Genomic DNA, 17479 nt, shown 5'->3' on the forward strand with positions numbered 1-17479 from the left:
GATCCAAAAGGATCAAGACAAGGATCCAAACAAAGCACTATCCCAAAGCTTGGCTTTGTACAGTATATCATACAGGGCTTGATGCAGAAGGCAGATAATCTAAGTCCATGCAATAATTGCTAAGGGAAAGTGACTTTGTGTTTTTGAAGGGAAGTCACTCAACATGGAGCTGTGTTAGTGAAATGATTGTTCTGATGTACGGCTGATGTCCAAACACTGAAAACATGATTGTGTATGCAATCGCACTCCCGGGCTCCATTGGGTATGGTTAAAATAACTTTTTATAGTTCAACACATTCAAAATGTGTGTACTTGATGAAAGTGTAACACGCATTTGGAGGAGTTATTCAGGATTTTCTTTCATTCAACTATTTCAAGACCCATTATTTTCAGATGTTGTAGTATACGTGAATAATGAAAGGCCTTCATATTGCACAATGAAGGAATGACTTCGCAGGTGTGAAGAATAAAAGATTAATTCAGCTCACTTTGGGGAGTTTCACAATGGCCCTCCTTATAGAAATGTGGGTTTGATTAAAGGAGTGAAGAAAAAGCACTGAATAATATTTGCTTTTGCAAACTTTATCATCTCAAAATATGGTTGAAGAAAAGAAAGAAATTGAAGAAGGTTAAACATAATCCAAAACGTATAAGGTCAATTTAAGTACAACCAGAATTCTAGTGTTTATGCAATGCATCTGTGGGTTGATATGAAATACGGCCGTACTTAAACTAAACGAGGTTATCGAGAGCATATTCTGAGTACGGCTGTGGCCAGTTGTACTGTGAACTGCGAGGACCGTATCTTATCCTGAACTGGCTGTGCGAATACCGCCCTCTGCTGTCAGAAGGAATAGATTACAACGGCACTGTATTGGCGATTAGTCCTGTTGCTAGAATATTGAGACAACAAGGAGTCCGCGGAGTCAAGCAATGCTGACAAAACAAGTACCTGAAATTCAATATAATTTTGTGTATTGATTACAAATAGGTGTGAAATTCTCATGTACAGTGGTATTCATGGATTCCTTACACAAGCAGCCGTTGTTATGATACTTTCGTAATCCGAATATAAATCTGTTATCTACTTAAAACTGTAATTATTGAATAGATTAATGTCTTTGAAATGCTTCATTAACGGGGCAGTTTCCATGTTCGGAAATGTTTTATTTTGATTGCTGATTGCTAGATACTGTATGTTTAATAGGCATGCTGTTAATATTTTCTACAAGAGCCAAATAAGACAGTTATGCTGTAGTAAGTTATATATACGTTATATAACATAAGTTATATTTTGTTCTGAGGTCAATTTGAATCTCATATTAAATTACTGGTGTCCTTTTATCTGAGAAACACTACCTGATTGATCACCTGATGCCTAGAAATTAGCATGCACAGTAGAGCAGCGTTTAGCATTGCTAGCTCACAGTGCTGAGGCCCTGAGTACACTTCTGGACCTGGGGTGCTATCTGTATGGAGCTTGTATGTTCTCCCCATGTTTGCATGAGTTTGCTTTGGGTGCTCCAGTTTCCTCCCACAGTTCAAAGAACTACTGGTAGGTTAACTGGCTTCTGGGATAATTGGTGAGTGTCTGTGTCTTCCCTGCAATGGACTACCATCCAGTCCCGGGTATCTCCTGCTTATTACTTTCTGAGGCTCTGGCTCCCCCGTGACCCCGCGACCCCCTGACCCCCTGACCCTGAATTGGATGAAGCGGTTAGAAAATGGGTGGTTTCTGTTATGCTCTGGTCATGCTCTGCCATAGCAACAACTTGTAAAAAATGCAGATGCTAGGATTTAACTCAAAGAAGGAGCTCAGATCACTGTGTTGGCATCACTGTACAGGTGTCCGGTGTGTTTTAGAACATATGTTAAAATCTTATTTACTAACTTCTAGACTTTTTACCCCCCATATCAGCCTGCAGGTGCACAGTGGTCTGTGGACACCCTCCTTGGTCTGTCGTAAAACAGGAAATAAAAACCAACTGGTTTTGACTTTAATGCACTGAGTGTGGAACTCACAGAACTCTCTTGTCAGAAAGGCAGCTTCTAACAGCTTTTAAGTGAAGACTAAGAACACTTTTCTATTTTATTAAAATAGATTATATATGTTTTGTTTAAATATATGTTATAAATGTTAAAATGACAGCTCGTATAAGCTTGTATTTTTACCTTTCGATCATTTTTATAATTGCTTTGAGTTGCTTTTACCATGATATACAGTACAAAATATGAGGTGTTGAACTTGTCTAAAGTTTTAAAGCGCTTTATGACGTAAAGTGTGATGACAGTCCTTGGCGGTCTATGTAACAATTCTTCTTGAAGTAGGTCATCGGGCCAACAGTATATAAACATTACAGCTCAAGTGCTTTTGTATCTGAACGCTTTTAGGTAAGTAATTTAGCAGCTGCGGTATTAATAATGATTTTAATGGCAAATTCAATTGCAGGTAAAATAAAAATGGCGGATAACTTTCTTTCTAGCTTCGTGAGCGGTCGCGCCATATTATACATATATACCATAATAGAAAACATAATATGTACAGTAGAATTTTTCACTTTAAGCTGGCATTATCCAGAACCGGGTCAGGGCCCGGACCCGGACCGTGCAGTGTGGTCCGTCGGCCTTCTAAAGATGTTTAGGAGATCGAGGCGCCCTTGGATTTGATTAGAAACTTGCATAATTTCTTAACTTGACCCCATTATCTTAAAAAAAAACGGCCAGGCCAAGACCAAAGCATGAAGGCTGCGAGGATCGGGGGACTCTCATTTTTGGTCACAGCGTACAGTAGTAGATCAGTAACCTCTGTTTATCGTGATAACCTTTAATTATTTTCCAGTACTTTTTTAAATAATAAAACACATTGTCTCGCCAGTTTTGCTAAAGATACGGTTTTAGTGTTTACGCATAAATTTGTAAGCCGTAGGCTTAAATCTCGTGTTCTTATTTTCTGCATTTTCATCGTAAGGGAAGGCGCTCGTTTGCGATTTACGCGCTGAACATTGTAAGCAGTGGAGCCTTAAGGCACAGCCTCGCCTTAACACCATCGTTTGCATTGTCATTGTCATCCAGAAAAGCAGTCGTAAGAAAATGAATCTGTGGCGGCTCCGAACATTAAAAAAACTATGTCTAGACTGCAAATACATCCCAATCTTACTATCAACACGTTTTAAGAGCCCTCTCCTTTCCACCGGTATACAAGCTAAGAGAGAAATAGTGGAAATCCCATCTGAAGTAGCCCTCGTCTCACCTTCGGAGCTGTGAGCGATGGGGATAATAATTAAAAGGGGTACAGTTACTTTGAAAATGTGTATGTGATACTTAAATTTAAATAAAATAAAAAGATAAATTATATAACACAACTGTGCTATCTACGTCCATGTGTTTAAGACGTATGAATCGGTTTTAAAACAGACACACCCCTTTACTTCTCACAAATCCAACTGGAGTCTCAGTCCGTCGCCGCGATGAAATAGGAGCTCAAATGATTGCAATTTACTTATTTAAAAGAACCACTTCAAATCAAAAGGGAGACATTTTGTAATGGTAGTTATCGTATTGTAACGCTTACGGCCGACAGGGCGCTGTGTAAGAGCCGGCGTACCAGAGCGGGTGACGTCACCGCCCTTCCCTGTGATAGCAGGACCACAGCTACTGGGCTGTAGAGAGATCTCTCTTTAGCTCACGGGGCTAGGTCGCTGCAGAGAGACGCGGAAGTCCCGGGTTCGAGCCTCCAGTCGGGATGGGGCCGACCAGATGCGGCAAGGGCGCCCGCCTGAGCCCCCGTTGCGTTACATTGGTGTCAGAAGCGGGGCGGGATAGCCCTTCGCCGGGGACGGCGATTTAAGCGGGGGAGAGTGTAACGCTTACGGCCGACAGGCGCTGTGTAAGAGCCGGCGTACCAGAGCGGGTGACGTCACCGCCCTTCCCTGTGATAGCAGGACCACAGCTACTGGGCTGTGGAGAGATCTCTCTTTGGCTCACGGGGCTAGGTCGCTGCAGAGAGACGCGGAAGTCCCGGGTTCGAGCCTCCAGTCGGGATGGGGCCGACCAGATGCGGCAAGGGCGCCCGCCTGAGCCCCCGTTGCGTTACAGTATTATACAGTATACGTAATTGTAGATATACAGTACATAAAGGGTATGAATAGGTGTGAGCTTATACTGTATATTTAATATTTTATCTGACCCATTTGTAGATACCGCCTACTCAGATTTAGTTAAGTGGTCTGCCACCATAAAGACAGAAAAATATAATGACATCCTGTTACATTAACTGTAAAATAAACGCCGTAACTGCGGCCATATGAAAATTTGCATTAAGATTATACAAACATCCTAAGGAGCTCTATGACATATGAGCGTCGTAATAATGGTTGGTGACCTGAATTACGTGATCTGTATATACCCAAATACAGATATATCACATAGGGAGATCCAGTCAAACATTGCATTGCTATCGTCGTGGTGAACTATTTCTCCGCTGTTTAAAACTTGTTTGGTAAGTGTCATCAAATATGCTTGTCAATTTGTAGCGAAATCGATATACTTTATCATAATCCTTCAGCTATCTATAATGTAGTGAAACGGCTAATTAATATTGATAAATTCCCTTATTCACAGTGACTTTTGCTCAAACCCCTGTTGCATAATGGGTTAATTTTATATAAAAAACATTTATATCATAGATATAATACAAGCTTTGAAATGAAATAGTACATTTCCAGGTTTCAGTTACACATTTTTTAAAAAGCTCATGACTTTAAGCATTCTGAACATTGAGAATGTTATTTGGGAAACAAATGTTTATTATAATGTTTATGTTTAGGATCTGTCTCCTACTGAGTCAGCATGCAGCATTCAACACCATTAGGTTTAATATTAAAAAGTTGTGTATTTCCTGAATTGTTTTTTTTATTCTTTTCTATTAGACCATACTAGACTGTGCAGGATATCACTTATTTGCCATTTTTGCCTTTTCCAGATACCTGGGAAACAAAGCTCATATCTCATTTGCCAATGGAGCCCAGTCCTAAGCCTGGTGCTCTGTCCCCCTCCCCGAAGGACACAGACTCGAATCGACCTGCGCCCTTAAGGCGACAGGATCTGATCTCCACGTACTGCCCGCCTCCCAAGATACAGCTTCTGAAGGACACCTTCCAAGAGAAACTGATGCAGGAAAAGGAGAAAAAAATGATCGCCATGTACAATCGGCGGCAGGAGGCCGCTCTACAGAAGATGAGAAAATCTTTCCAATATGTCAAATACGCTGCGGAGAAGAAGACGGGGAACAGCTATCGCTTCCAAGCCCAGCAGGGCCCCGAGAAGAACATTGTGGGGTATGATCGGTCTTACCCCCTGAAGCCTATGGGTAACAGGAAAGTCTCCGGCCCTGGTGAGGTTCGGGCTGTGGACCGCCCGGAAGCACAGAGAGATTCCTTGTTTGCCCCCACCCCGCCTCAGGATGGTCATGAGAGGCCCTGCGAGAGGCCGGGCAGGAGGGGCTCAAGAGTACGCAAACCTAAGGACAGGACTGTCCTCCCCATGGTGGCGACCCCTCCAGGGGAATGCCCTTCTCATGCCAATGGGAAGGAGCACTTTCAGTTGCAAGAGGAGCTACGAAAAGTGGCCGAGGCAGAGGCCGCGCTGAAGGAGGAGCATCGCCGGAGGGAGGCCAGCCTGCAGGATGAGATGCGCCGGAAGGAGGCCATGATGAAGGACGAGATTCGCCAGATGGAGGCCACGATGCAGGCGAAGCTCTTCAGAGCTCAGGAGGAGCTGAGGATGGTTCAGAGAGAGATGGAAGACTCCAGAGAGGTGGCCGTAAGGGATATAGAGGACTCCTGACCCGAAGGAAGACACTCCAGGCGAGGCAGAGCGAGCTTCGCCCCAGAGGACCGTGGGCCAACCACCGCTCTAAGGCCGTGCCTCTTCTGACCTGCAGAATGGAGAAGCAAAAAGCCTTCGCTCCAAGGAAAGCCCTTCCTTTCAGAGGAGACAACCTTGATTATGCTTCTCCAATGGAAGATGGCGGATGCGCAGAATCGCACTTTCCCTCTGCGCTTTCCCATCAGGAGAGATGTCAAGTGAGCCCTTGCAGCCGTGGGCTAGAAGACGTCCCCTGTGGAAGGAGAAAGTATCTCAAGAAAGCAAGGCTCCCTGAAAGCGACGTTTCAGCGGCACAGGCCTCGCAGGCCCTCTTCAGAAATAACACCTCATGTCTGGATGAACAAACTCTGTCAGTGGAAAACAGATATTTGTCCCCTACAAGTCTGATGTGCCCTACCGCTGAGCAATTTCCATATGAGAATAGCCAGAGTGGAAACCCTCAGCTGGTGCCCTGTGAACTGTGTCACAGGAAGTTTGCTGTAGAGAGGTTGGAGAAACACAGCAAGATCTGCAAGAAGCTTCAGAATTCAAAGAGGAAGGTTTTTGACTCTTTCAAGCACAGGGCCAAGGGAACAGAACTGGAGACATACATCCATAAGAAGAAGGTTAAACCGCCAATCGTGGTAAAGGCTATCCTTAAACTCTTTCCAAGCTTCCCTTGTTTTCTCCTAGAGTCAGACTCAGCTTATAAATCAATGTAAACAATAAATAAGTGTTTAATGAAGTACTCTTCTGAAAAACTGCCGCAAAGGCACATTCGCCAGACAGAATAAATGGATCTTAGTGACTTCTGAATTCTGTTGTTAAAATCTACATGAGATATCAAGCAAATAGCACTCACAGGAAACAAAACTATAACTAAATTGTACTCTCTACCCAATGACCTGAAAGGTAGCCCCAGTAAGCTAAGTTATTGCTGTATTGATATTTTCTTGCCTTGTGAATGGTTTGTGACTAGACTGTGTACGCAGTGCTAGTCTGGACTTTTTCTGGAAGCTGTTTTATTGGTTTCATTTCCTGTTCCCAGCTGAGAAAGAACAACTGGAGGCAGAAGCACGAGGATTTCATTCGGAGCATCAAACAGGCCAGGGAGGTGCAGCAGGTGATCACGCAAGGAGGGAAGGTTGTGAACCTGCCCCAGCCCCCGGCGAATCCAAACCCCGACTACGTGCCCTGCCCTCACTGCGGCCGGCGCTTTGCCCCCAGGCCGGCACAGAGGCACATCCCCAAGTGTCAGCACATCAGGAGCCGCCCTCCTCCTCCTCCTCGCAGGTGAAAACTGATGTGAAGAAGAGCAAAAGAGTCGTGATCGTGGTTCATGACTCACGTGTCACGATCGTTACTCCTCCTCTTAAGGGTGCTCCAGCCCTTCCTCGTTCTGTCCCATTCCCCACACCTGTTTCTTATTCCAGCCCCTCTTTAGTTCCACCTTTAAAGCCAGACGCAGGCGATTGCTGCGTCTGGCTCCGTTATGGTTTTAGTTTCCTGTTCCTGATTCCCTGTCCCGCCGGTCCCGACCCGGTTCTGGTTTTTAGTTATTTTGGATGGATACCCTGGTCTTGGACTTCGCTTCCCGTTTTGGATTCCCCTTTTTGGATTTCTGCTTGGATTGTTTGCCCCGGACTCACTTCCCCTGGACACCTGCTCACCTCGGACACGCCCCCGTCTCCTGACCGACTCCTGCATGATATTTTTCCCTCTTGTTTCTTCACCTTTCGGATCGTGTTGTCCGCATAGGGCCCAGAAAGAACTGTTTCCTGACATCACATCCTGCCTTTTTCTTTTTAGAAATATATTTAGCACAGTTCATCCGTATGATGATAAAAAAAATGTTACTTTGTTTTAATAAAATGATTTTTTTTGGTGGACTGGTGTTTGCGTAGCTGTGGTTATTTCAGTTTTTTTCCCTTATGATAAATGTGTGTCGACCGTGAAAAGAAATTTCAAGCTGTTCTTATCATTCATACACCTTGACCTCCGAAAAATAATTTTTCAACCTGGAATGTACAATTAGCAGGCAATAGAACAGGTCACATTGGCCTTGGAACCATCAAAAAGTAGTATTCACACATTCTCGGCATCAATTTTCCTTAAAAACAACTGAAAAAGCAAGGAAAAGAGTGATTTTTTTAATGAAAGTTATTTGATTTAATTTATTTAATTTACATAATATTTGAAATATGTTGGGATTAATGTGACTCAATATTATCTGCAGCTCTTACACTCCAGGCACCTGATAAAGTGGAACGCAGTGTCTTTGCCTTACATGGCGCTCAGCTCTTCCTCAATCCCAGCAGAAGCAGCAGCCTCCGGGATCCTGCCTCATGCACATCTTAAAATGCAACACCGAGTAATACAACAAACAACAGGGAAAACCATTCACGATCAGACACATCCGTTGATTGCTGGCTCTCAGTAAAGGGACATTGCTGTGGTCCACGCATGAATCTGTTTTCTTAGTGCCTTATCCAATACAGTGTTGAGGCCAGTTTTCCCAGAAGCCAATTAAAGGGGAACACACAATAACTTGTAAAACCTCCAATTTACAACACAAAATAGACTACATTTCAAGGTTAAAGAATTACCATGTTCTGCGATTCAGAACGAGGCAGCAAAACTTCCTGTAATCTGATGTGGCCCTGTGACATTGTAAAGGAGCAGACTTGTGAATACATCTCGTTTAATCCAATGAAAATATTGCTCTCAACTTTTTGACGTTTTTGCCAATAAATAATACTACCTTGTTAACTCTGCATAAAGAACCATGGAATGTAACGCTTTTTGCAGTGAAATGTATGCTGCACAACCTATACCTTTTCTCTCCTACATCACATTGCATTAGTCATTACAGTGATTAGTGAGCAGGTGGTTAAAATAACTTTTTATAGTTCAACACATTCAAAATGTGTGTACTTGATGAAAGTGTAACACGCATTTGGAGGAGTTATTCAGGATTTTCTTTCATTCAACTATTTCAAGACCCATTATTTTCAGATGTTGTAGTATACGTGAATAATGAAAGGCCTTCATATTGCACAATGAAGGAATGACTTCGCAGGTGTGAAGAATAAAAGATTAATTCAGCTCACTTTGGGGAGTTTCACAATGGCCCTCCTTATAGAAATGTGGGTTTGATTAAAGGAGTGAAGAAAAAGCACTGAATAATATTTGCTTTTGCAAACTTTATCATCTCAAAATATGGTTGAAGAAAAGAAAGAAATTGAAGAAGGTTAAACATAATCCAAAACGTATAAGGTCAATTTAAGTACAACCAGAATTCTAGTGTTTATGCAATGCATCTGTGGGTTGATATGAAATACGGCCGTACTTAAACTAAACGAGGTTATCGAGAGCATATTCTGAGTACGGCTGTGGCCAGTTGTACTGTGAACTGCGAGGACCGTATCTTATCCTGAACTGGCTGTGCGAATACCGCCCTCTGCTGGCAGAAGGAATAGATTACAACGGCACTGTATTGGCGATTAGTCCTGTTGCTAGAATATTGAGACAACAAGGAGTCCGCGGAGTCAAGCAATGCTGACAAAACAAGTACCTGAAATTCAATATAATTTTGTGTATTGATTACAAATAGGTGTGAAATTCTCATGTACAGTGGTATTCATGGATTCCTTACACAAGCAGCCGTTGTTATGATACTTTCGTAATCCGAATATAAATCTGTTATCTACTTAAAACTGTAATTATTGAATAGATTTATGTCTTTGAAATGCTTCATTAACGGGGCAGTTTCCATGTTCGGAAATGTTTTTATTTTGATTGCTGATTGCTAGATACTGTATGTTTAATAGGCATGCTGTTAATATTTTCTACAAGAGCCAAATAAGACAGTTATGCTGTAGTAAGTTATATATACGTTATATAACATAAGTTATATTTTGTTCTGAGGTCAATTTGAATCTCATATTAAATTACTGGTGTCCTTTTATCTGAGAAACACTACCTGATTGATCACCTGATGCCTAGAAATTAGCATGCACAGTAGAGCAGCGTTTAGCATTGCTAGCTCACAGTGCTGAGGCCCTGAGTACACTTCTGGACCTGGGGTGCTATCTGTATGGAGCTTGTATGTTCTCCCCATGTTTGCATGAGTTTGCTTTGGGTGCTCCAGTTTCCTCCCACAGTTCAAAGAACTACTGGTAGGTTAACTGGCTTCTGGGATAATTGGTGAGTGTCTGTGTCTTCCCTGCAATGGACTACCATCCAGTCCCGGGTATCTCCTGCTTATTACTTTCTGAGGCTCTGGCTCCCCCGTGACCCCGCGACCCCCTGACCCCCTGACCCTGAATTGGATGAAGCGGTTAGAAAATGGGTGGTTTCTGTTATGCTCTGGTCATGCTCTGCCATAGCAACAACTTGTAAAAAATGCAGATGCTAGGATTTAACTCAAAGAAGGAGCTCAGATCACTGTGTTGGCATCACTGTACAGGTGTCCGGTGTGTTTTAGAACATATGTTAAAATCTTATTTACTAACTTCTAGACTTTTTACCCCCCATATCAGCCTGCAGGTGCACAGTGGTCTGTGGACACCCTCCTTGGTCTGTCGTAAAACAGGAAATAAAAACCAACTGGTTTTGACTTTAATGCACTGAGTGTGGAACTCACAGAACTCTCTTGTCAGAAAGGCAGCTTCTAACAGCTTTTAAGTGAAGACTAAGAACACTTTTCTATTTTATTAAAATAGATTATATATGTTTTGTTTAAATATATGTTATAAATGTTAAAATGACAGCTCGTATAAGCTTGTATTTTTACCTTTCGATCATTTTTATAATTGCTTTGAGTTGCTTTTACCATGATATACAGTACAAAATATGAGGTGTTGAACTTGTCTAAAGTTTTAAAGCGCTTTATGACGTAAAGTGTGATGACAGTCCTTGGCGGTCTATGTAACAATTCTTCTTGAAGTAGGTCATCGGGCCAACAGTATATAAACATTACAGCTCAAGTGCTTTTGTATCTGAACGCTTTTAGGTAAGTAATTTAGCAGCTGCGGTATTAATAATGATTTTAATGGCAAATTCAATTGCAGGTAAAATAAAAATGGCGGATAACTTTCTTTCTAGCTTCGTGAGCGGTCGCGCCATATTATACATATATACCATAATAGAAAACATAATATGTACAGTAGAATTTTTCACTTTAAGCTGGCATTATCCAGAACCGGGTCAGGGCCCGGACCCGGACCGTGCAGTGTGGTCCGTCGGCCTTCTAAAGATGTTTAGGAGATCGAGGCGCCCTTGGATTTGATTAGAAACTTGCATAATTTCTTAACTTGACCCCATTATCTTAAAAAAAAACGGCCAGGCCAAGACCAAAGCATGAAGGCTGCGAGGATCGGGGGACTCTCATTTTTGGTCACAGCGTACAGTAGTAGATCAGTAACCTCTGTTTATCGTGATAACCTTTAATTATTTTCCAGTACTTTTTTAAATAATAAAACACATTGTCTCGCCAGTTTTGCTAAAGATACGGTTTTAGTGTTTACGCATAAATTTGTAAGCCGTAGGCTTAAATCTCGTGTTCTTATTTTCTGCATTTTCATCGTAAGGGAAGGCGCTCGTTTGCGATTTACGCGCTGAACATTGTAAGCAGTGGAGCCTTAAGGCACAGCCTCGCCTTAACACCATCGTTTGCATTGTCATTGTCATCCAGAAAAGCAGTCGTAAGAAAATGAATCTGTGGCGGCTCCGAACATTAAAAAAACTATGTCTAGACTGCAAATACATCCCAATCTTACTATCAACACGTTTTAAGAGCCCTCTCCTTTCCACCGGTATACAAGCTAAGAGAGAAATAGTGGAAATCCCATCTGAAGTAGCCCTCGTCTCACCTTCGGAGCTGTGAGCGATGGGGATAATAATTAAAAGGGGTACAGTTACTTTGAAAATGTGTATGTGATACTTAAATTTAAATAAAATAAAAAGATAAATTATATAACACAACTGTGCTATCTACGTCCATGTGTTTAAGACGTATGAATCGGTTTTAAAACAGACACACCCCTTTACTTCTCACAAATCCAACTGGAGTCTCAGTCCGTCGCCGCGATGAAATAGGAGCTCAAATGATTGCAATTTACTTATTTAAAAGAACCACTTCAAATCAAAAGGGAGACATTTTGTAATGGTAGTTATCGTATTATACAGTATACGTAATTGTAGATATACAGTACATAAAGGGTATGAATAGGTGTGAGCTTATACTGTATATTTAATATTTTATCTGACCCATTTGTAGATACCGCCTACTCAGATTTAGTTAAGTGGTCTGCCACCATAAAGACAGAAAAATATAATGACATCCTGTTACATTAACTGTAAAATAAACGCCGTAACTGCGGCCATATGAAAATTTGCATTAAGATTATACAAACATCCTAAGGAGCTCTATGACATATGAGCGTCGTAATAATGGTTGGTGACCTGAATTACGTGATCTGTATATACCCAAATACAGATATATCACATAGGGAGATCCAGTCAAACATTGCATTGCTATCGTCGTGGTGAACTATTTCTCCGCTGTTTAAAACTTGTTTGGTAAGTGTCATCAAATATGCTTGTCAATTTGTAGCGAAATCGATATACTTTATCATAATCCTTCAGCTATCTATAATGTAGTGAAACGGCTAATTAATATTGATAAATTCCCTTATTCACAGTGACTTTTGCTCAAACCCCTGTTGCATAATGGGTTAATTTTATATAAAAAACATTTATATCATAGATATAATACAAGCTTTGAAATGAAATAGTACATTTCCAGGTTTCAGTTACACATTTTTTAAAAAGCTCATGACTTTAAGCATTCTGAACATTGAGAATGTTATTTGGGAAACAAATGTTTATTATAATGTTTATGTTTAGGATCTGTCTCCTACTGAGTCAGCATGCAGCATTCAACACCATTAGGTTTAATATTAAAAAGTTGTGTATTTCCTGAATTGTTTTTTTTATTCTTTTCTATTAGACCATACTAGACTGTGCAGGATATCACTTATTTGCCATTTTTGCCTTTTCCAGATACCTGGGAAACAAAGCTCATATCTCATTTGCCAATGGAGCCCAGTCCTAAGCCTGGTGCTCTGTCCCCCTCCCCGAAGGACACAGACTCGAATCGACCTGCGCCCTTAAGGCGACAGGATCTGATCTCCACGTACTGCCCGCCTCCCAAGATACAGCTTCTGAAGGACACCTTCCAAGAGAAACTGATGCAGGAAAAGGAGAAAAAAATGATCGCCATGTACATTCGGCGGCAGGAGGCCGCTCTACAGAAGATGAGAAAATCTTTCCAATATGTCAAATACGCTGCGGAGAAGAAGACGGGGAACAGCTATCGCTTCCAAGCCCAGCAGGGCCCCGAGAAGAACATTGTGGGGTATGATCGGTCTTACCCCCTGAAGCCTATGGGTAACAGGAAAGTCTCCGGCCCTGGTGAGGTTCGGGCTGTGGACCGCCCGGAAGCACAGAGAGATTCCTTGTTTGCCCCCACCCCGCCTCAGGATGGTCATGAGAGGCCCTGCGAGAGGCCGGGCAGGAGGGGCTCAAGAGTACGCAAACCTAAGGACAGGACTGTCCTCCCCATGGTGGCGACCCCTCCAGGGGAATGCCCTTCTCATGCCAATGGGAAGGAGCACTTTCAGTCGCAAGAGGAGCTACGAAAAGTGGCCGAGGCAGAGGCCGCGCTGAAGGAGGAGCATCGCCGGAGGGAGGCCAGCCTGCAGGATGAGATGCGCCGGAAGGAGGCCATGATGAAGGACGAGATTCGCCAGATGGAGGCCACGATGCAGGCGAAGCTCTTCAGAGCTCAGGAGGAGCTGAGGATGGTTCAGAGAGAGATGGAAGACTCCAGAGAGGTGGCCGTAAGGGAAAATAGAGGACTCCTGACCCGAAGGAAGACACTCCAGGCGAGGCAGAGCGAGCTTCGCCCCAGAGGACCGTGGGCCAACCACCGCTCTAAGGCCGTGCCTCTTCTGACCTGCAGAATGGAGAAGCAAAAAGCCTTCGCTCCAAGGAAAGCCCTTCCTTTCAGAGGAGACAACCTTGATTATGCTTCTCCAATGGAAGATGGCGGATGCGCAGAATCGCACTTTCCCTCTGCGCTTTCCCATCAGGAGAGATGTCAAGTGAGCCCTTGCAGCCGTGGGCTAGAAGACGTCCCCTGTGGAAGGAGAAAGTATCTCAAGAAAGCAAGGCTCCCTGAAAGCGACGTTTCAGCGGCACAGGCCTCGCAGGCCCTCTTCAGAAATAACACCTCATGTCTGGATGAACAAACTCTGTCAGTGGAAAACAGATATTTGTCCCCTACAAGTCTGATGTGCCCTACCGCTGAGCAATTTCCATATGAGAATAGCCAGAGTGGAAACCCTCAGCTGGTGCCCTGTGAACTGTGTCACAGGAAGTTTACTGTAGAGAGGTTGGAGAAACACAGCAAGATCTGCAAGAAGCTTCAGAATTCAAAGAGGAAGGTTTTTGACTCTTTCAAGCACAGGGCCAAGGGAACAGAACTGGAGACATACATCCATAAGAAGAAGGTTAAACCGCCAATCGTGGTAAGGGCTATCCTTAAACTCTTTCCAAGCTTCCCTTGTTTTCTCCTAGAGTCAGACTCAGCTTATAAATCAATGTAAACAATAAATAAGTGTTTAATGAAGTACTCTTCTGAAAAACTGCCGCAAAGGCACATTCGCCAGACAGAATAAATGGATCTTAGTGACTTCTGAATTCTGTTGTTAAAATCTACATAAAATATCAAGCAAATAGCACTCACAGGAAACAAAACCATAACTAAATTGTACTCTCTACCCAATGACCTGAAAGGTAGCCCCAGTAAGCTAAGTTATTGCTGTATTGATATTTTCTTGCCTTGTGAATGGTTTGTGACTAGACTGTGTACGCAGTGCTAGTCTGGACTTTTTCTGGAAGCTGTTTTATTGGTTTCATTTCCTGTTCCCAGCTGAGAAAGAACAACTGGAGGCAGAAGCACGAGGATTTCATTCGGAGCATCAAACAGGCCAGGGAGGTGCAGCAGGTGATCACGCAAGGAGGGAAGGTTGTGAACCTGCCCCAGCCCCCCGCGAATCCAAACCCCGACTACGTGCCCTGCCCTCACTGCGGCCGGCGCTTTGCCCCCAGGCCGGCACAGAGGCACATCCCCAAGTGTCAGCACATCAGGAGCCGCCCTCCTCCTCCTCCTCGCAGGTGAAAACTGATGTGAAGAAGAGCAAAAGAGTCGTGATCGTGGTTCACGACTCACGTGTCACGATCGTTACTCCTCCTCTTAAGGGTGCTCCAGCCCTTCCTCGTTCTGTCCCATTCCCCACACCTGTTTCTTATTCCAGCCCCTCTTTAGTTCCACCTTTAAAGCCAGACGCAGGCGATTGCTGCGTCTGGCTCCGTTATGGTTTTAGTTTCCTGTTCCTGATTCCCTGTCCCGCCGGTCCCGACCCGGTTCTGGTTTTTAGTTATTTTGGATGGATACCCTGGTCTTGGACTTCGCTTCCCGTTTTGGATTCCCCTTTTTGGATTTCTGCTTGGATTGTTTGCCCCGGACTCACTTCCCCTGGACACCTGCTCACCTCGGACACGCCCCCGTCTCCTGACCGACTCCTGCATGATATTTTTCCCTCTTGTTTCTTCACCTTTCGGATCGTGTTGTCCGCATAGGGCCCAGAAAGAACTGTTTCCTGACATCACGTCCTGCCTTTTTCTTTTTAGAAATATATTTAGCACAGTTCATCCGTATGATGATAAAAAAAATGTTACCTTGTTTTAATAAAATGATTTTTTTTTGGTGGACTTATGTTTGCGTAACTGTGGTTATTTCAGTTTTTTTCCCTTATGATAAATGTGTCGACCGTGAAAAGAAATTACAAGCTGTTCTTATCATTCATACACCTTGACCTCCTAAAAATAATTTTTCAACCTGGAATGTACAATTAGCAGGCGATAGAACAGGTCACATTGGCCTTGGAACCATCAAAAAGTAGTATTCACACATTCTCTGCATCAATTTTCCTTAAAAACAACTGAAAAAGCAAGGTAAAGAGTGATTGATTTTTTTAATGAAAGTTATTTGATTTAATTTATTTAATTTTCATAATATTTGAGTCACATTAATCCCAACATATTGTTTTTAAATATTGGACTCTTTTTTCACACAAACCTTGAAATAAACAGCTTTACTGTGTTGTTGAAGTAGAAGTTCCCTTAAATCCTAATAAGAGCTCAACTGATCCTTGAATGAGTTATTGATGATCAAATGAGCCAGAACAGTCATAGGGGCTCTTTAATTCTGCAGTTTTTCTTCTTGTTGGTATACTAGTTTATTGGTATACAACCTGCAGACAGCTGGTATGTAGTGTTGTAAAACTGTGGCTTTTGATAAATGGCCAAATGACAAATTGCACAAAAAGAATTAATTACTGACATTTGGAAACTTGTCAACACTTGTCGAGTAGAGATTTAACAGTGGGCATTATACAAGAAGACCTGAATACTGCTTGTATCTGGGAAGTATTGTGGCTGACAAAGGGAGACGGTTCTTTATATGAGGAGCTGTGGAAATCTATAACACAATTTCATGCTTTACTGTTGGAGCTGACTCTGGAGGAACCTTTCATAAAGGACTTCCAGGGATGTAGTGAATCATTAAACCAGCAATAACCAAAAACAGCCCAAGGGGCTGAAGGACCTCCCTCCTTTGTGTCTTTTTTTATAATATGTTCAATATCCATCCATCCATTTTCTGACTGCTTCTTCCAACTCAATATCACGAGAGAGCCAGACTCAAGGCCCTGGACACAGGACACTTACAGACACCAGTGTCAATTTTCCCAGAAACCAATTAAGCAACCAGTATATCTTTGAACTGTGGGAGGAAACCGGAGCACCTGGAAAGCCTGGAACGCCACACAAACACAGGGAGAACATACAAACTCCACACAGATAGCACCCCAGGTCCAGAATTTAACACAGGATGCCAGCGGCTCCAATGCAAACCTCTGTGCCACAGTACTGCCCTTTTATCTATGTTATGTTTATTGTAATCATGATAAAGTCTGTCTTTATGACTTTCTCAGAGTTATCCGATGCTCTCGAAAAAAATAATAAAGATCCCAGTTTATGCAATTGGAGGACCTTATGATGGAAAGTTGCACTACGTGTCAAAAGGCAGTGTAATGGATCATAATTATACTGAAAACTTGTACATAGATGCGGGAATCGTAAAATATAATGATGATTGGAGTTTCATCATGGGATGATTACAGAAGATCTTCAGGTGCTAACAATCTGCTGATGATCTAATTAGGATAATTACTCTGTTGGCTAACTTCAACTTGAACAGCTGGAATGATACAAATTGCAGCATTGCGTTTGAGTGGGTTGGTCTGAATTTGTAAGTGCAGTTTAGTCTTCATTCTGGGTGGGAAAGCTTGCAGTAGAACAGCTAATTGGAAAAAGGATGCTGTCTGGTAAATCTGAATTTCAGTTTACAGAAACTTTCTACCTCTCAATTACCAAAATCATGTGTTTGAAGTCTTTATTTCACCCTTCTTTAAACACCACATAT

General features: G+C 42.7%; 2 protein-coding genes across 2 annotated transcripts; both read left to right on the plus strand.

Annotated features, from left to right (window-relative positions):
- Positions 1–4386: 4386 nt before the first annotated feature.
- On the plus strand, positions 4387–5844 carry LOC148653576 (uncharacterized). Its single transcript, XM_088647350.1, has 2 exons — positions 4387–4498; positions 4982–5844. The coding sequence occupies exon 2, from the start codon at positions 5017–5019 to the stop codon at positions 5842–5844; it is 828 nt and encodes a 275-aa protein (XP_088503476.1). The 5' UTR covers positions 4387–4498; positions 4982–5016.
- Positions 5845–12335: 6491 nt separating this feature from the next.
- On the plus strand, positions 12336–15705 carry LOC148653577 (uncharacterized). Its single transcript, XM_088648765.1, has 3 exons — positions 12336–12447; positions 12931–14459; positions 14864–15705. Exons 2-3 carry the CDS (start codon positions 12966–12968, stop codon positions 15110–15112), a joined length of 1743 nt encoding a protein of 580 aa, XP_088504891.1. The 5' UTR covers positions 12336–12447; positions 12931–12965; the 3' UTR covers positions 15113–15705.
- Positions 15706–17479: the final 1774 nt, after the last annotated feature.

This window comes from Lepisosteus platostomus, chromosome 10 (assembly GCF_059453375.1).
Source record: "Lepisosteus platostomus isolate fLepPlt1 chromosome 10, fLepPlt1.hap1, whole genome shotgun sequence".
In the NCBI taxonomy this organism is placed as follows: domain Eukaryota; kingdom Metazoa; phylum Chordata; class Actinopteri; order Semionotiformes; family Lepisosteidae; genus Lepisosteus; species Lepisosteus platostomus.